Source organism: Hypomesus nipponensis, chromosome 24 (assembly GCF_054491055.1).
Source record: "Hypomesus nipponensis isolate SF chromosome 24, ASM5449105v1, whole genome shotgun sequence".
NCBI lineage: Eukaryota > Metazoa > Chordata > Actinopteri > Osmeriformes > Osmeridae > Hypomesus > Hypomesus nipponensis.
Genome location: NC_140384.1, coordinates 4,025,774 through 4,045,016, shown reverse-complemented (window position 1 = coordinate 4,045,016; position 19,243 = coordinate 4,025,774). Strand labels below are relative to the sequence as shown.

The 19,243-nt window shown below is 44.3% G+C and overlaps 2 protein-coding genes and 1 long non-coding RNA gene across 5 annotated transcripts; 2 read left to right on the top strand and 1 right to left on the bottom strand.

Moving 5' to 3' along the window:
* The first annotated feature begins 115 nt into the window (after positions 1-115).
* LOC146232774 (uncharacterized) lies at positions 116-13,709 on the top strand. Of its 3 annotated transcripts, none has more exons than XM_084690187.1 (5): positions 116-611; positions 1,036-1,587; positions 1,815-1,922; positions 2,360-2,450; positions 13,601-13,709. In XM_084690187.1, exons 1-5 carry the CDS (start codon positions 554-556, stop codon positions 13,692-13,694), a joined length of 903 nt encoding a protein of 300 aa, XP_084546313.1. In that variant the 5' UTR covers positions 116-553; the 3' UTR covers positions 13,695-13,709. The 3 variants fall into 3 exon arrangements, with proteins under 3 accessions (XP_084546313.1, XP_084546314.1, XP_084546312.1); XM_084690188.1 differs by lacking the exon at positions 13,601-13,709 and adding an exon at positions 2,681-2,823 and having other exon boundaries at positions 118-611; XM_084690186.1 differs by lacking the exon at positions 13,601-13,709 and adding an exon at positions 2,830-3,934 and having other exon boundaries at positions 119-611.
* LOC146232773 (aquaporin-3-like) lies at positions 10,080-15,819 on the bottom strand. Its single transcript, XM_084690189.1, has 6 exons — positions 15,597-15,819; positions 12,231-12,357; positions 11,826-11,963; positions 11,584-11,699; positions 11,224-11,441; positions 10,080-11,101 (listed from the first exon to the last, which is right to left on the bottom strand). The coding sequence occupies exons 1-6, from the start codon at positions 15,702-15,704 to the stop codon at positions 10,897-10,899; spliced, it is 912 nt and encodes a 303-aa protein (XP_084546315.1). The 5' UTR covers positions 15,705-15,819; the 3' UTR covers positions 10,080-10,896.
* Positions 15,820-17,981: 2,162 nt separating this feature from the next.
* On the top strand, positions 17,982-19,178 carry LOC146232772 (uncharacterized). Its single transcript, XR_014742267.1, has 2 exons — positions 17,982-18,624; positions 18,825-19,178. It is a non-coding gene; the product is annotated as an uncharacterized LOC146232772 (long non-coding RNA).
* Positions 19,179-19,243: the final 65 nt, after the last annotated feature.

Here is a 19,243-nt window from a genome sequence, read left to right as displayed (position 1 = left end):
CCTCGTGAGATTTTTTTGCTTTACACCCACTGAGAAAAACATCACGTGAAAGACCAAGCTCCTAAAACTGTCACATTCTTCTTTTCGTGGGTGCCTGTTTTTCACATTCAGATGGAAGTGCTGTGTTTTCCCCTCTTAACAGATTTATGTACTTCAGATCTCATTAGTATTCCATGTAGAGGGAGCACTACTCTTCTCTTTGTTCGACATAGACATCCTGTTCACAAACAACCATGACCTAGATGGGCCTGTTGTGGTGTGATGGTTTGAAGCCATGTGTAGCTACCCCCCACCTAGCCTGTCATCTGCAAGGATCTCGTTGTACTCGGAATGGTTTCTGGACTACACATAAATTATCAAGCCCAATTTAACATTCAGAAGCAGTTGCATGGCTGTCTTTTATTGTTAGGAATTGATTGTCTATCCTATTTGCATTTAAATCTAGCTCCACATATTGGAGGATAGGATGGGGTATGCATAGTTTTGTTCACACGCCCACTTGTGCAGAAATAGACAGGTTGCCAAGAGACCACAGACTCCTGCTCGAACGACCATGGGGAACAGGTTGCAGAATTTCCCACTCACTCTTTTTCTATTCGTTGTTTTACACGGTAAGAACTTTTTGGCAATGTAGTGTTGTTTTGCTATTTCGTCATATCACATACTTAATCGTCTGATTTAGAAATGTAACTTTTGTAACTTTAAACTTCTGCTTTAGCTGGTTAGAGTAGCTATTCGGGCTAGCTAACTAGCCAGCATTGGACCTTTAGCGAAACATGAAGCCAATGCCCCCCTCTGACTGTCTGTTATCATTGTGAAGAATATTTACATCCCAAGCTACTGTAGTTAGCTAGCTAGCTAGCCAACTAGCCGAAATGAGCTAATAAGACCAAACTAAAAGGTAGATAACATCTAGCCAACTTTCGAACTATCTTTATGTAACTGAACAAAGGCAAGCTAACTAGCCTTGTTTCTGAAAAACTTCCATTCAAGTTCTATTTCTAACTCCTCATGCCACCTTCTCTCCTGCTACAGGAGTGACTGGCTTCAGCATCAGAAACGAGCTGCTGGGCAAGTGTGTGCAGGTCCAGGATGGTCGTCCCCGAGTCGTTCTGGAGGAGTGTAGCCCAGACTCCCCCCTCCAGGAGTGGCAGTGGCTCCCAGAGACCCAAGCCCTCAGCAGTGTCTACACCGGGGACTGTCTGACCGCCCCGCGGGTCCAGCAGCATGAGAGTGTCCGACTGCAAGGCTGCAGATCTGGGGCCTATTCTGGGGTAGATGCGGGGGTTGCTGGTGGGGAGAAAGAGGAAGAAGACAAAGATGTTCAGTCGTGGACGTGCACCAGAAAGGGCCATCTTGCCCTCCAGGGACAAGGGCTCCACTTGAGTGTGAGGCAGGACTCCAGAAAGATCTTTCTCTCCAAGGAACGAGGACAGGTCAGCCAGTGGAGGTTTGTGGGAAACGGCACAGGGTGCAACGAGAGGGCCGACGGACATCGCCACCACCCTCGCCATCATCATCCTGTGGGGTCCTCACTTATTGAGCGCTCGCTGAGTCTCTCCACTTCATCCAACCAGTCTCATCCAGGTAATACGCTTTGTCTAGGGTCCCTGGGACCACATGTTGAAAGCATGAACATTGTCGTCAATGTGAAATGAACTGAACACTGTCCTCCACGCTTCACACACCTTTAATCCACGTGTGTTTATTTTAGGACGTGAAATCAACGTTTCTAATGTGCACTAATGAACAAAGGTGGTGCCTACGCCCATGTGGTTTCCAATATAAGCTTTCCTGTCTGTTTCCTGTACCAGGGGGAACTGACCACAACACCACAGACCCATGGTCGGAGCGGTTGCCCGGGCCACAGAGCACAGCGGTGTCTGAGGAGCCCTCCATAATGTACTTCAGTATGGACTATGGTAAACTGGGAATCTTAGACTCTTAAGGTTATTTATCTTGGCATACCATTATTGAATACCACTGGATTTAGGAATGTGGACCAGATGTTGAATTAAGGGGAAGAAAATCGCTGCTGTCTTTCTGTGCATCCGTCACAAGGTGGCGGCAGGGTCACAGCAAACACAAGCAAAGCTAGGAGTTTGTGCTGTGGGGGGGTGTGCTCACGTCAGACAACAACATGTGTGTGGAAGGGAGTCAGATGGCTGAGCGGTGAGGGAGTCGGGTTAGTAATCAGAATGCTGCCTGATCGATCCCCGCTGTGCCAAATGACGTTGTGTCCTTGGTCAAGGCACTTCACCCTACTTGCCTCGGGGGAATGTCCCTGTACTTACTGTAAGTCGTTCTGGATAAGAGCGTCTGCTAAATGACTAAATGTGTGCCTGTGTGCGGTCCCCAGGGATGGGCTGGAAGGTGACGATGCTCGTGCTGAGCTCCTTGGCCCTGGTGCTGGGAGCGGTGATCCTCATCGTCAACGTCCACCACAACAGGTGAGAGAGCATGCACTGCCCCTCGACCCGAGACCTACATTTACATTTAGTCATTTAGCAGACGCTCTTATCCAGAGCAACTTACAGTAAGTAAGGATAAGAGCGTCTGCAAAAATGACTAAATGTAAGTACAGGGTACCCCCGAGTCAAGTAGGGTGAAGTGCCTTGCCCAAGGACACAACGTCATTTGGCACGGCAGGGAATCAATCCGGCAACCTTCTGATTACTAGCCTGACTCCCTCACCGCTCAGCCATCTGACTCCATGACCTGAGAGAAACCCCCTCCGAGGTTCACTCGGACGGTTCACACGATGGCTCGCGAGGAGAACGCTTGAGAGGGCACTCTTCATGGTGCCGTGTGTCCCCCCCGTGTCCCCAGGAGGAAGAAGGTGGTGTGCGTGTTAAAATCGTACACTCCTACCGGGGAACTCAGTCCGCCGGGGTCCCCCGTGCCCGGCGAGAGGGCCCCCCTCACCAAGAACGCCCTCCGCCCCCCTCGCTCTCCCGGCCCGCAGCGCGGAGAGATCCTGATCGAATGGAAGGATGGCACCGTCACCCCCCTGTTTGAGAGCTGCCTCGTCGAGTGAGGCCGTGCGTGGGTTTGTGTGTGTGTGTGTGTGTGTGTGTGTGTGTGTTTGTGCGTCCCTGTATGTGATGGACAGGCCGGGGAAAGAGCCATAGAAAGAGAACGAAAGATTAGGAACCCGAGAACGCCTCATTACGTGGGACAGACAACTCCCTGTGCATCTCATCACTTAATACTAAAAAGCATGTGAAGGTTTGTGGATCGTATCGGATCTCCAACAGGCCTGCGTTTCACCCAGGGTAACCCCGATGGAATTTCAGCAATGCCCGTAGGCAAGCTCCCTCTGAAGGATCTTGCCAGGCCGAGATGAAAGGTTTCAAAGTGGGGGCCAGAGAATACTGACGGACCAGAGAGAGTTACAGTGAACCACACAACCCAGATGGGCTGCATTAGCGTGCCGCACCTTGAAGCTACTGAGACCTGTAGCCAAGGGCTCTGCTGTCCAGGACCCCCAAAAATGTGGATGCCGAATTGGTAAACAACCAAAAGGCAGCGATAACAGTGCAGGCAGTACGCCGGAGATGTACGTCAGTTCAGTGTGTGGAGACGGGATGGCGTTGGTGTTAACGCTAATGTTGTCTTTAGAAATGTTAGTTATGTTAATGGTACTCAAGAATGTAGCTTTTGAAGCCTTTTTGGCACAAATGGAAGCTTTTGATATAGATAACTTACTAATGACTTGCATATCATAGGAAATGCTGATCCACTGAGGAATCTATTGTAATTGCTTAATACTCGATGCACTTTCTTACTACTAAAGTAGATTTCTTGTCATTACAGTTTACAGTGTTTTTTTTAACTCATGCTTTGTTAACAGTTATAACTATTTGTTATTAGTCATTTTCATCATCCACCCTGAGAAGTATACGATGTTGCAAAAACTTCAATAAACGAAGTAGTGTGCATGAAGTGCTTTTGTGTATTTTGGTTACTGTGCGTAAATCGCTGCTCTATCATGACTTCTCTATATCAGGTTACTTCCAGTTAGAGTGGTGCAGCTTTTACCGGCATTCTCGTAGTTGGGCATGAGGAAAAGAGGGGAAATGTAATCCCCCCCAAAAAGCTTGTGAGAAAGGTCTTAAAAGAGCTGTAGGTTACGGACATAATCAGGCTGTGGATGAGGTTTAATGAACCGGATATTTTCCAACAGCACATAAGCTCTCTGCGGGAGGTGTATGTTTACAGTTAGTTTGAGGGAGCAGGAAGTAATGTACAGACTATGTCCTGTTTTATGTCTCGGCTTAATACATACCCAAAGGGCGTACAGATCGAAAGATGTACTGTACAATGTGTAGACTGTATAACAGGACACAAGTGGTAAATAGTGTTTGCTCTATATTCGCGTTTACTAGCCATCTATAAACTTTCTCTGGCCAGCTTCCCCTTTGACTCATGCTGTGAATGTGTGTGTGATTCAGGAGGGCTCTACGGGTTGGCAGGTCATAAAACATCACTGGTGATACCAACACACCGGCTCCCCTCTCCATGACAACCACTCTTTACCGTGTGTTCCTGCTCAGTTCGTTTTATGTGGCGTGCTTGATTTGCAGGAAGGCCACATTTTCAGGAAGGCCTAAACGCTAAAACTTGGTTCATTTAACTTTGCAATTACATTTAAAGTTCCTGTAAAGCAGAACTGAAAATGAGTTTTAAGTTCATCACACTACAGAACAATGTGTTGTTAACTACCCATCCGAGTTTGAATGAAAAAAAAAAACACTGACAAGTATGTTAAATTAGGCTTTGAAATCGTGAGAAAATCAGCAGTCTTCTCTGCTTGAGGCTGGGGGGGCGTGTCGCCTGAAGGAGCTGAAGCTCCGCCCCCTCGAATTTATTGAATTTAGCAACAACAGCAACAACTAGCTAAATCAATTGCAGGTATCAGAACAGACTAAACTGCAGTCTCTGAGTGTTTTGTGTCAATTACTTTGTCTATGCATCGTACCAGCTGAGTAATAGAATGCAAGTTATATAAACATTCTGCGACGTAGATGGGTGGCTGTGACGTAGATTAGGTGGGTTTTGCCCCACCTAAACAAAACCTGAGCTGAAAACCAGTGAGGAACTGTTCAACGGTCTTACTCCACATTTCAGTGCGACAAAGTTTTAGAGCTTTCCACATGCTCTCAGCAACTCATTTCACAAGTATTTCCCTGTATCACATCCGGTAAAACTGTCCATTGTCATTTGGACTTGTCAAGGTTGTCACAGGTTAGGCGATAATTATGTTTTAGTGTCACTCCCAGCACACACCCAGTGTTTTCAATTGTGTTACAGATATTGTCATAGTGAGAGGTGTGTCCTGGGCATGTGAATGAGGGGTGTGTGTGTGTGTGTGTGTGTGTGTGTGTGTGTGTGTGTGTGTGTGTGTGTGTGTGTGGTGAAACTCTGGGGTATGGGGAGGGATTCGTTCCGCGTGATGTAGGGTAGGATAGGATATACAAAGCTAGCAATTACCAGCTTTGTGCAGAAGGTGAGCGTGCATCATAGGTTTCCTTATGAGTAGGTGTTAGAGGAACAAGTGCATCCAAGTCCATTCTATTCATTTCATGTGCCAGAAAAATATTTTGCATATCCAAATATATTGTGTGTGAAATACAGTATGTCCAAAAAAATACCAGGAAGTCCTTTTGCATCCATCAAATGCATTGTGCATGCAGCATACTTCTCTGTTTTTTTCTTACCCACAATCCTCTGAACCAGAGCCATGTGAAGATCCTCTTGGACCTGTCCAAACAGTAAAGTAACAGCAGAACTGTCCTGGGATGCTCTCTGACTGCACGTGTGTCTCCTCACCTCTGTTTTGATTGTATCTGTGTTTTGTCTCCCAGGGGAAACATTTACACCTTTTGCTTTTTCACAAACTGTGACAAAATAAGCGGGTCAAAGTTCAAGGCGCAACTTTATGACAAAGTAGTATGTCGTCATTGTATGCATAGTCCATGCATGCAGGGACAGTGTCACAGCCTGACTGCGACACTGTCCCGGACCAGTTTCCTAGCATAAGTTGCCATAGTAACTGAGCGTGACCCATGTTGAATTTGTTCTTATGAACTGAACCAACTGATTATGAGTCAGATGAACTGAAACATGTCAAGCAAAATAAACTTGCTTTATGGAATCACACTGGAATCTGAAATCGGCCCCATTTTAAAAACTGCCTAACCAAAGAATTGTATTGAACTTTAAGACTAGCAGTATGAACATGTTTGTTAAATAAGGCAGCATTTAGGCATTTATTTTTGTCCTTCCCATAGTGAACATTTATACGAGTGATTGATGTCAAAGAACACAGATATTTAAAAGTCAGAGAACATTGTAAATATTTTGTCAGCAGGCTGTTTTTGTAGTTATCTTGACGATGTCAAGATCTCAAAGTATGTAAGGAGCTGTGCATGTGAACGTCATGGAACACATAGACCAGCCAGTCCATCTTCAATGTTATCTCTTGAGAAGGATGCTCTCTTATAAACATACAATTGCTTCAACAATTTCCTCCATTTTCCTAAATGCTTTCTAGGTTTGGTCAAACATCCAGAATTGCCTTTTCCTCTTGATAATTTCCTCTCTTATCTCATAGCTCTTGTCTCAGACCATCTGGTTCTTGAAGAGCAGTGATCACACTATTGTGCTGCTAGATCTACATAGACACTGACTGATACTAGGCAGTTCCATACCTGTCTAAAATATGGGAATTTTCTGTGAGGAAAAAGTTCCAACCATGTCCCTTCTTGTACGAGAATTGTTAAAAAACATTGTTATTTGATCTCGGAGTACATGGACTGATATAAACATAAGACTACTTGACAACCCAAAATTGCTATTTAGTTCTGCCAAACTAAGCACATCAACTTCATTACTGTCAACCCATCCACCATATGGATTCTTCAAAGCACCTGAAACTGATCGTGGACATTCTAGTCATCCCTTTTCAAATTTCACAGAGAAAAGTGTTTAGTCCTTCCAGTTTACTGAGTTTAGACTTATTTGTGCTGGGAATTTTGATGAGACTACCCAGTATGAACAAGAACAGACAGGACCGAAGACTCTGCCAGGTCAATCCTATCCAAGGGAGTTCTGGGAAGAGAGATCTGACCGGTTTTAGAACAGGTACACATGATCAGACCTGCATTGTGCTGGAGCGTAGAGTCAATCTCCATAACAGAACTGTAAAGCGTCTCCATTTGATAAACTAACATGATGTGATGATATGAGTGGAGCTCAAACCCCTTTACACCTTAGCTGCATACCCAATTCAACATCATCTGTTACAAATCACCCACAAGAGGACACAGAAAGGACACATGATTAAGCACTGCAGTATCGACTCCCGAAAACTATTTTGAAGACACTCTCACATCTGATCCTGATTCCGTGAAAGTTCTGGAAAAAGGTCAACTCGACGTTCATCTTCCTGACAGACCCATTTCACCCATGGGCTCGGCTGGAGGCAGCTTCTGTACTGAACGCTGCATCTTCAGAGGCAGTTTGCAATAGGGGTCCATGGGAAGACTGTTTGACTTCAGCTCTGGGGTCATCTAAGGCTACACAAATTACACTGGGAGAGCCTTCTGCCTGTCCCTGGCTGACCTCAGTCCAGATCACTGCACAGATGTGAAAGAAACAAAGGAACCAATTTGGACTAAATTGTACAGCGTTGATCTGTATGGAGGTCTGGAAATTGACTCATAATTATGGATAGGTCAACAATAGGGAACAGCAGTGGGTATTATGTCCCCTGTTTGTCAGCCAAGTTCACACGGCAAGTCCTGGATTGACAGATGTTCGTCCAGCCCTATACAGCCAGCAGTGGGTCCCTGGAGATTCCCTACCATTCCCAGGAAAGCAGTGTAATGCATTAAGTAGCTTAGCTTTTTCACAATGTATGCTTCATGTTTTGGCTGCTTGCAATGTTTGGGATCTCGTTGTTATGATCAGTGACCTATGCTCTTTTGCTCTCTCTTGGAAGTCGCTTTGGATAAAAGCGTCTGCTAAATGAATAAATGTAAATGTAAATGTAAGTAAGCTGGTAGAAGGAACTTCCCACACAATGCTGTAACATGTTTACTTGTAAATCAAGCACAGAGGTGACAGCCAGCCAAATGAATGGATGAGAGCAATCCTCAGGCTACAACAGGAGCAGACAGGTCTGAAGGACTGGCCAGCCCCGTTGTGTAAAGGAATTTTATTGGCACACAATGAAAGCTATACAGCCTTATAATAACCCAAACATGCAAATAAAAGTAATAGTGTGGGTTGTGGTGTGCTGAATCATTCAGGCCATAAAACATATCCTGAAATCAGTCGAGAGAGCTTCGGAGGTTTTAGCTATTATACCTAGCTATTAAATCACACAATTCACCACCCACACAAGTAAAGATATGAAACGGTGTACTATTCAATTCATTCAATGCAAGACAAAAGAAAATCTAATCTTTGACAGGTGGTGAGCAGTAAAAGCTCCTTCTAAAGATGATGTTGAAATGATTGAAGGTGGCCTACCTGGTCACTGCAGTGAGTCACTGGAATAAAGCATGGCAACACTGCAGTGAGACACTGGAATAAAGCATGGCACAATTCAATTGTACAGCATACAGACAAACCTCTGAAATATTACTGGTCAACAGGAATCACCTGTAAAATGTTGGTAACTGGCAAGAGAAAGAGAGAGAGAGAAAGAGAGAGAGAGCGAGAGAGAGAGAAAGAGAATAACGGTTGTTCAGTGTCATGTCAACCTACTTTTTTTTTGCTCTTTCCTTTCAAACAACCCCCCACCCCTTCAAAAAGAAAGATGAAAAAGCAGTTAACTAAGTTAGTTAAGCAGTCATACCATATCATTAAAATGCAGTGTTGTATTACATGTGGGTATCTTAATAGGCTATAGCAGGGAATTACTACTAGTGTCAGAACATTTGAACGACAACAGACATGAAGGTGGGCCGCTGTACAAAAAGACATTTTTGCATTTACATTACATCTTGCTCTTATCCAGAGCAACTTACAGTAAGTACAGGGACATTCCCCCCGAGGCAAGTAGGGTGAAGTGCCTTGCCCAAGGACACAACGTCATTTGGCACGGCCAGGAATCAATCTGGCAACCTTCAGATTATTTGCCCGATTCCGTTCAGCCACCTGACTCCCACCTGACTTTGCTAAACAGGACAATCATTCATGAAATGGGTGTGGTACAGTTAACATGGGGACGAGGAGGCGCGACCTGACATGCACATTCCAACTGCATTGGAGGCACGATAGTGTCACAGCGATACTACAGAACGGCTGGCCCTCCCCGCCCTACAATCAATAGCCTACCACCTGAATTCACGGAATCAATTAGTCATGATAAGTCCGCGTCACAGTGTTTTGCAAACTTGACAACTCCATGTGCTCCACAATAAATACAAATACATAAAAACATGTTTCTTTTTGGTATGTTTGTATAATAAAGAATAAAGAAAATGTTTTCCCTCAAAATGCTGCCTTCAAGAGAAAAATGTCGGTCCAAGCACCTTTTTGAGGAATGTAGCTGTTTCCTCCAAACCATGCCTTCTTTCTTGTTTTTTTTGTGTATTTTAGGTTCACGGCATTGCCTTTCATATCTGTCTTATTGTTGTTTTGGCGGAATAGAGTATAAAAGTAATACATTAAGAAAACATGAGATAACAAACCTGCTGCTAAGTCTTCATGGACCAGCAATGTATAGAACTGTTACTGTAAGGATTTGATAACAGCTGGCATACAGGCTTTCTAAATAGTTTCCTGTAGTGACATGGGGATGTGTATTGAGACTAATTTTGTAGGTATGATTTGTGAACAGGTTCTAAATACTTGATTTGACCTGAGGATACACAATGTGCTAGTGAGATGTGTAAGTGATTAAAAAGAATTCTGTCTACATTTCAAACGCTATGAGTGGGTACAGGAATGCAATATTCCCTAATAAAAAAGTTGAGTACCCAGTTAAGAACAGGAAATGCAACGCCCCCCCCCCCCCCCACACACACACACACACACTGTCGCCAAAAAATTGCATGACCATGACATTTACACAACAATAACAAGGTTTATTATGGCAGGATAATACAGATCTCCTCAGACTGATACGTTCCTCTCGGTCCTTCCAGGCAGGTCATGAGTAGTTTAGGATTACATTTAGTCATTTAGCAGACGCTCTTATCCAGAGCGACCTACAGTAAGTACAGGGACATTCCCCCCAAGGCACTTAGTCACAAGGTCATTTTGCACGGCCGGGAATCGAACCGGCAAACCTTCTGATTAATAGCCCGATTCCCTAACCGCTCAGCCATCTGATCCCCAGGAGAATTATATTTAGTTACAAACCGTGTGTGGATTCTCATATAGGATACTACACGCTAAATCAAAACTAAATTAAAACGTCATGCATTTCATGCTCAAGCCTAACATTGAACAGATAACCAAAGGACTGCTAAATAATATACAAGCATCGTCATCAATCATCTCAAATTAAATATTAATCAGTGAATATCAAAAATACAGAGTAGTCTGCTCAGTCCAAGGAGAATGTAGAGGAGAATGCTGTAAAATCAAATCCTCAAAGATTTAGGCAAATGTTAAAGTATAATAAGCAAAGAAAGGAAAATCTGATTAGGATTTTCATGTACATCTATACAAATAAAACTAAATTAGAGAAACAACAATGTAAAAAAAAAAAGGTAAAAAAATACAATACTGTCCAAATAAGAGATACTAAAATACAAACTTTCATTCTTTTTAAGAATGAACGTAATTCTGTGTTGGTAAAAGTGTGATGCTGTTGTCTTCTTGTGCACGAGTGACTACGACGCTGCAGTGGCCTTTGGGCGGACGGATTTTCATGACTCATTCCATTTCCTTGGAAGATCCTTTCGACTGGTCGTTGCTGGAGGAGACGTTGGTCAGTTTAACCCTTTCGTCGGACATCCTGGACTTGTCGCGAACCTCCCCTTCCTGATGAAATCCTACCATAAACTGGTAGACTATCACTCCAAAGATGGTGCCAAGGAACGGGGCAAAGATCGGGACCAGGAACCAATAGTCATAGGCACTGAAGGAAAACACAAAGAAGGTTATCAATGAGTGCGCCTGACTACGAACACAGATAGGATCAGACAGACGTCAGAGGACAGAGAGGCTCTAAGTGTCCGATAGTAGCGTTGGCTGACTGACCTGAAGACCTCAGAGCCCCACCCTGCTATGGAGGTGAAGAGGCGGGGGCCCAGGTCCCTGGCGGGGTTGACGGCGTAGCCCGAGTTGAGGCCCATGGACAGGCCGATGACCAGCACCACAAAGCCCACAGTGAAAGCTTCCAGGCCCGGGGGGATGGGGTTGTTGTAGGGGTCCACGATGGCCAGGATACACACGATCAGCGCTGCGGTGCCGATCATCTTGAGACAGAGATCGTTTGAACATTATGTTTAGGAACTTTATCCACTAGCTACCACAGTGATATCACTAATGGTACGAGTAGAATATACCGTGCACTGTATATCGTTCCAAATGTTTTTAAGATGCTTTTTTTCGGTATACCTGGTCAAAGAAGCCATTGACGAGAGTCAGGTGTTTGCCAGGGTACGTAGCGAAGATACCAGCCGTAGCGTTAACTCCAGTTACGGCAAGAACTCCTTTAAAGTCCCACAGAGCATCTGGGAGAGAAAGCACACAAATAGTTCAGACATGACCCGACCACACCCGAGCAAGACTCCAATTCACAGATAATTCTGTTGCCCACATCAAACAGATATCTGTTTAAGGCACAGCTTGGCCCTCACCGTAGTACAGGCCGAAGATAACCCCTGAGCCCAGGAAAGCGCCGAGCGTTTGGAAGGCGAAGTACACGGGGAACTTCATCCAGCGCTCTCTCCCCAGGAGGCAGAGGGCAAAGGTCACCGCCGGGTTCAGATGGCCTCCTAGAAAACGCACAATGACAGGGTGTCACCACGAAGGTATGTCGACCCAATATAAATACATACAAGCACAAAAAACTGACATGATTCTTTGTTCACACTATATCTAGTTGTGTTGGGGAATTGGCAAAACATAGGGATAGCAACCACGCCTGATAAAACTAGAAATATTTGAGACTGATGCAAATACTAGTAGATGACGTTGGTTTACATTGGTAATGGATTACGTTGGTTATTCCGACTGGTAACGTTTTACTAGAATGTTCCTACCTGATACCTGGCCACAGACAAGGATCCCCAGGGTGGCAGCAAAGCCGAACGCAAAGTTGACGGTGAGGAACAACCCGTGGGATCCCCCGCTAAGCACCAGCTGGGCCACGGCACCACAACCAAACATCTGGGGGAGGGAGAAACGACATGAGAAGGCTAAATCCACTTCTGGGACACTACCACAGGCCCAGACATTTACACCTGGGAGACTGGATGAAATTCAGATGGAAAACAGATGTGGTTCAAAGACTTCAATGTTTCAATATTGAATGAGGTGAACTGTAACGGAGAGACAGAGTTTTATGACATCCCTGAAGGTCATGTCTAGACTGAGGAGATAGTCAAAGCTGGATTTGCTTGGACTGAGCTCCATTGTTGCATAAACTTGACTGAGGGAAGTAGGGGGGTAATATGAGCCTTGCTGCAACATGTATCTGATCAAACACCTGATTCAGGTGTTCGCTGTCATGATTGTGAACTCCCCTACTTTGACATGACTAAGCGGACCATAGACATTTGAGACAGATGTGTGTGTGTGTCTCTATGTGCATGTGTGTGTGCATGCATGTGTGCATGCATGGGAATAACAGCAGTGTGTGTGGTCTGTGGTGGGGATGACTGGTTTGAGACTTTTGCTGAGAGAGGATATTTTTCTAGTCCAGACCGAGACAAAGATGTTGGCCCCACAAAGAGGCCCACCATCATTGGGCCCAGTCTGTCCTCTGGATAATAAAACACCCGTTCCTGTGTTGTAAAAGAGAGACGGGCCCCCCTGGTCGAACATACACCCTTAGATGTTATCTTTGGAGTTGCTTGCTAGTCTAACTCATGGCTACTCAAGTGCACGGATATTCCTTTCGAAACGATGACAGCCAAAGGGATCAAACGATAAATCTATAGACATCGTTTAAGCGCGTTGGATTCGAGAGGGTTTCATCCCGTCAAAAGGGAAAGTATTTGAAACACGTCTCTCTGCATGAACGTGCAGATGAAACAGGAACACATGGCTTAAGCCACACAGAGTCACCCAGTTCTCATCCTGGTCCCATGTCACATTCCTCTCACTCCCATGCTGTGTCATTCATTCATGCTTTGTCAAGTCAACGGCACCACTGAATCATCCGACACACCTGGTCACTCATGCGTTCCTGCTCTTCAAATGTCACAGCAGCACGGGAGTGGGTCACAGACAAGAAACTCTTTCAGCTTTTGAATTAGGGCCTACAGTGTAGGAACTAGAAAATGTCCCTATATATTGACATCTCTCTCTGTCTCTCTGGCCCCATCTGTCCAACTTTATCCCTCTGTCTTGCTCCCTCTTTCCCTGGTCACATTATGTGCACCAACACAAATGATCCCTCTGTCGACAGGTCCACCATCCCCACAGTGACCCCCAGAGACAAAGAGAGACTGTTGGCTCACCTTGGACCACACACACAAGCACGCACGCAAGTACAGTTGTGAACACACACTGGCAGAAACACACACAATTGTCAACATACCACAGCGACATGCTGTGCCCAAATTGATGATGTGGTTTCTTCAGTGCTAACAGACACCAGAACACCGAAAAATCTGGTCTCCACATGTGCTGGTGGGGTTTTGGAAGGTGTCGCTTGTGAAAAGCATACAGTACACTCTCACTCCCCGCCCCCCCCCCCCTCCAATTATCGTATTTTTCTCCCTTTTTTTAAAATTGAATTCTTTAAGAGAAATACATCCACACTATCCTGCCCTGTGCCCAGTGGCTGTTCTAGACAAGTTTTACTGGGGGGGGCCAAGGTAGGGTCAGCATTTAATCAGAGGGACACATTAAAAACCTGGGGACCAGGTACATTTTTACAGGGGTACTGGCCCCCGTAGGCCCCTGTGTTGAACCACCACTGCCTATGCTCCCCCTTGTGAGTCACCTGACTGTTCTCTCATGAGTCTACAATCCGAGGAAAACAAAGAGGAGGAACTATCAGAGAAAGACACATCCCGTTGAGGTGGGGTAGCAAGGGGTAGGGGGAAGTACAATACGAGGTATGCGAGGCACTTCATGAGCCATTATTGTGTTGTTCCTGTCCTTCCAGTTGCTTCCGTCCACATGGAACATATCTGTTAAATTAGTCTCAGTGCCCTGACCAGAAAAGCCAAACATCACAAACATGCCATATTATCTCTGACACCAAAGCAACAGCTTTGAAAAGGGTATGGTGTACCAGCTGAAGACCAGGCTTTGGGTGCTAAGACAGTAATCCAAAACGGATAACCCTAATGCAGTATGTACTCAGAAACGCTGTGTTAAACCCAGGATAATAGACTCCTGAGTCACCCCAGCTCCACTTCCAGCCACTGCCAAACGGTGAAAGTAATCCCAAGGTTTTATACTGGTCCGATTGTTTTGAAGCTACTTTCAATATCATCCCTCATTTCCACAATAAGTCATCCATAGCCAGTAGACAGGAAGATACAAGTCCCCACATGTAGGGTGGTGTCTCTGCAGAACCCGGTCAAGGATTGTTTACTTAAATTGTTTTTTGTTTGTTTACTTGTTTATCTTGGTGGACAGCCAGCTGTCTGGATTTCTTTATTTTAGTGATAGAGGGGAAAGTAACTTCACCTACAGAGTCGGTCATCCTCACCAGGTGATAATGGTCTGGACAAACTTGGGCTGTAATTCAGATGAACGTTTAGATACGTTTTTCAGAATTTCAAATTCAAGTTCAATTTAAAGTTCAATTTACATTTTATGTCATACTGTAGGTCTGAAAATACTTTAAAGTGTTGGGTGTAATAGAAGAATATAACTAGCACCAACCTGTTAATTACATGAACTGAAGCATATAAAATATGATTTGTTCATAATCATAAGATAACACACAAAAACTCACTATTTTGGTCTCTAAGGCCAAAATATAACTCATGCCTGCATTAGATCATATGAGGTTGCGATGTGAGTCATGTATCCTGGATTGAAGTACCATCTATTATGTGTTTCTTATGTCCACAAATGGATTAAACATACAATTGACCTTTCACTAAACTGTTCTCTCAATACTCCCTGTCAATATTATACTTTGACACACTTGAGAGTATACAAATATTACCTCCAAAGATTTACAGCAAACATTCTCACGCCATTCAAATGTGGAGGTTATGCTTACACTGGCAGTGTAACCTGTATCATAATGCACACAGAACCCTAATCCTAATAGTGCTCAGCCTCTGCTCACATACAAACCACAGTCGGCACCACTGACTTATTTTGTAGTACATGCCACTATAGCCATGTGTTGCATGCTGGAATGTGCCAGAGGCTACACCGATGGGATCTGAACAAGAGAAGTGAAGAGATATTGAACAGCTGGAGATCGCTCTTACCACCAGGATGAGGGTCCCCAGACACTCTGCCAGGGCCTGGCGAAGGAGCAAGTTGCGGATCTGGAAGGACTGAGACAACTTCTCCAGGTAAAACTTCTGTCTTCCCATGATGTCGAGATGCTCAGCGACTTCCAAGGAATATATGGGAATATATATATGCGACAGCAGTGAGCTGCGAGTAATAGCGATCAAGCAGAGGTATGTATGTCCTCCCGAGGCAAGGGGTCTGTGGTGTCTGATGCAGCAGCCATCCTCCTCTTATAGAGCCAGGACCTGTCTGTCAGTCACCGGTAGAACCAGCCTCCTCGAAACCAACCACCCCACCCTGTCGACCAAGCCCAGCTGTCCCTCCCTCTCTCTCTCTCTCTCTCTCTCTAGGTGCCCTCCAGAACATATCCTCCTTTTCTGGCTCTGTGAGAAGGAAGTTTTATTCAGTTGAAATGACAGATATCGAATCTCCCTGGAAGAGCAATCTCTCTCACTTTCTCTCACTCTTCAGGATCTGACTCGTTCCCCAATTTCTTTCATTGTTCAATGTGTGAAATGTTATCACCTTTTTATTCTTGCTTTGTTTGCTTTGAATGGAGTAGAAGTCATTTCCACATTAAAAACTCAACAGTGCTGACCTCCCAACCCAGTTGTATGGAAATTGCTTTATGGTCATCGTTTTTATTCCCTCAAGATTGTTCTGTCTTTTGTTTCAACGTCTTGGGACATTCTACGTTTTATTATGGCGCTGCCACCGTAAAATCGCAGTGTTCTCTTTGTCATCGTGTTTGTGTACAGGTATTCAAATACTAAGAAGAAACAAACAGCATTGTGTTAAAACAATATCAATATCATCTATTACTGTGTCTCCGTGTTACATCAGATATTATGAATGAAGTCTGACTGAGGAGTCATACCAGGAAATGCATCCCATCTCCCTAACAACTGCCAATTTGTTCAGAACTGTCTGGTCCCTAGTTCTTGGGAATAGACGTGCACAACATCAGCAACCTGTGAAAGTATGTCTTATTTCCATGAAACCATTACTCAATTTCCTCTATTCCAGCTTAGTCTTGCCCAGCCCGTTTTAGGAAGCCCAGCCAGATTGGTCTTTCATAGGGGCAGGGCACTGACAAATCCACACAGGTCAACAGAGGTGACCACAAATGCCAAGGGCAAGGGAGCACGAGCAAACGTCCAAAGCTGATTTTTGACCCCCTCAAGGTTATGAAGCAAGCATTCGGGACATCCACAAAGATGCTCGGGTTTCAAGAACACCCTGTACACTCATAAACCCACCATATCATCAATGATGTTGAATGTGTCCAATGTAATTTGTCATTTCTTTAAACGATTCACCTGCAACCTGTTTTAAACTTGATTCATCAGCATTCATACGAGCGTCTGATTGGCGTATTAGTGTGTCCCAGATGTGCCGGGGGTATTTCTTTCTACGGTCTGCAGATGGAATGCTGGATGCAGATGGAATGCAGATGGGTGAGATGCAAATCAACAGTTCTCAAAAGATTTGGCTGGAAGCCCCTGCTGTGACACTTACATCTGCAAATTACATCGGCAATTTGAGTTGCTGGCTGTTGTGTAAACAACAACAGGGCAGTGCAATTTGTTCGGAACAAAGTGTACATTCGGTGTCATGGGACACCAAATCTCCTGTTTGGCTGTTACTCCAAGTTCGGGAGAGATCTTCAGGCATGCAAGTTCACCTGATGTGCTTTAGGCTAGCAGTGAGTCAGTCCAGGACACTGGTAAACAACCTGGGAAAAGATGGGTTTTGTGATACAGTGGGAAAACATTTGTGGGACCTGGATGGTTGTGATAGGAAATTAAACATTTTATTAGGCTATTGCAATTTGCTCTGATTGATTTTGTGGCACATTCCAGGATCAGGTCAGATGACTTGGAAATGTTGTCAGAATACTAATTATTTGGAATTTATTTAAAACGAGTAAAATAATCCATTGGATTAACATTTATATTGATCTAATCTGATATCTTTTGATTAGCCTACTTCAGTAGACTGTTCATTTTGTGTACCCTATATGTTTTCGTTGCTGCTGTTTTATGCAATTTGGCCACTTGAGAAGAGCAATTGATTTTGATATAAGCTATCGTTTGACTACTTTTATTAGGCTAATAGGCATACGACATAAAATCAGTTACTACGCGAGTATAGCAGGCAAAATTGAGGAAGAGAGACAATGTAAGCTAGTGTGCAGCGGCCAGCGCACATATTTATGGATAATAGAATACATGCGTACATTTATTGAGCACAGAATAGATTTTTGCTTGCAAAATTGTCTTATTATATTTATATTATGTGGTCTAAATCTCCCCTTGCTTGCTCAGGAATGATGCTCAAATATAGCGCTAAAGCCATAGTTCATGCAGTTGAAGAGCCATTTTTTGAAAGTTTTGAAATTTGTTGACGGTCCGTAACCATATTTATTGGCTTCCCGTTGCAAAGATCCTTACATCGTTGTTCTAAACGCCGGATGGACATGATGTAGAGTCGGAGAAAGGAGAGAGACTAAACTGGATGTCTGAACATCTGTTGAAAACAACTTGAAACCAAGCCAGGAGTCTGGGTACAGTACAGAACACAACAACAGCGGATGATAAAACGATCCGCTGTTGTTGTGTTCGGAGCAATGATGTTAAAGGAAGAGTGCCCGGCAGAACTAGCATTATACTTGTGCTGTTGCGACCGCGCGAAAAGCCCCCTTTCGCCTACTACTCACGTCTATATCAATGCGACAGCGGTTACAGAAGGCATGATATTGATCTTTGCTGCTCTTAGTGGCAAAGTGGAATTATGAACTCCACGTAGGTTTGAAGGACGTCTTTCTTTTTTGCATATGAAAGCCTACGCGAGTGGTAAATTGCGACACTGGGCAGGAAGGGTAAAAAAGGACAAAAGGGCGAAAAGGAACCAACGCAACAGCGGACAAAGGGCTGGACCCAAACCAAACCAATGTAGGATCTAACACACTAAGAATGCAAGGATACTAGAATAGACTAGGTAAGTTGACCAATTCATAATAAATATACAACAATGCATGTGTCTCCATTTTGCACCTGTATGGTGTTCAAGCCTGCACACTTCAGATGCAGCATCAGTGTTTGTTTTTGTCTGTCATAGGAGGCAATGGATTCATACTTTCACACTCACACACATATGTATGTAAACAGTTACATAGTTTTGTTTTGTTTGTTTCACAGGGTATGTAGCAGGGTGAATTCCCAGGTTTTCAAGGAGCATGGCATCATTCTAGTGGAGTGGATTAACTTTGAAATGGAAACATCTCAGTCCACCAGGAGGTATAGGTCTGTCTGCCTTGAGGAGTGAACTGGGGAGACATAGTCTGGTCTGTGTGTCTTAGGCACACAGACCAGCCATGAAGATGGAAATCTGAAAGTTTGAGGCCCTGGGAAAGTAATGAAGGTCTCGAAACAGTAAAACCTGAAAAAAAAGGAAGCAATCTTTTGAACAGCTTACTACTTGACCAGGAAAATCAGGCCCTTTTCTGATCACAAGTCTTCATTTGTTTTACTAATAAAATCCTTCTAAATGTTTGACATTGTTTTTCTTTGGGGTCAAATCGACCCTGAACATAGGCTACTGTAATACACGTTACCAT

Excerpts from the sequence above, each read along its gene's own strand:
- LOC146232774 (XM_084690186.1), top strand. The coding sequence starts at position 554 with ATGGGGAACAGGTTGCAGAATTTCCCACTCACTCTTTTTCTATTCGTT. Across the intron at positions 1,923-2,359 it reads GTACTTCAGTATGGACTATG|GGATGGGCTGGAAGGTGACG; the intron begins GTAAACTGGGAA and ends TGCGGTCCCCAG. Across the intron at positions 2,451-2,829 it reads GTCAACGTCCACCACAACAG|GAGGAAGAAGGTGGTGTGCG; the intron begins GTGAGAGAGCAT and ends CCGTGTCCCCAG.
- LOC146232773 (XM_084690189.1), bottom strand. The coding sequence starts at position 15,704 with ATGGGAAGACAGAAGTTTTACCTGGAGAAGTTGTCTCAGTCCTTCCAG. Across the intron at positions 12,358-15,596 it reads TGGGGACCCTCATCCTGGTG|ATGTTTGGTTGTGGTGCCGT; the intron begins GTAAGAGCGATC and ends TCCCTCCCCCAG. Across the intron at positions 11,700-11,825 it reads TATCTTCGGCCTGTACTACG|ATGCTCTGTGGGACTTTAAA; the intron begins GTGAGGGCCAAG and ends TTTCTCTCCCAG.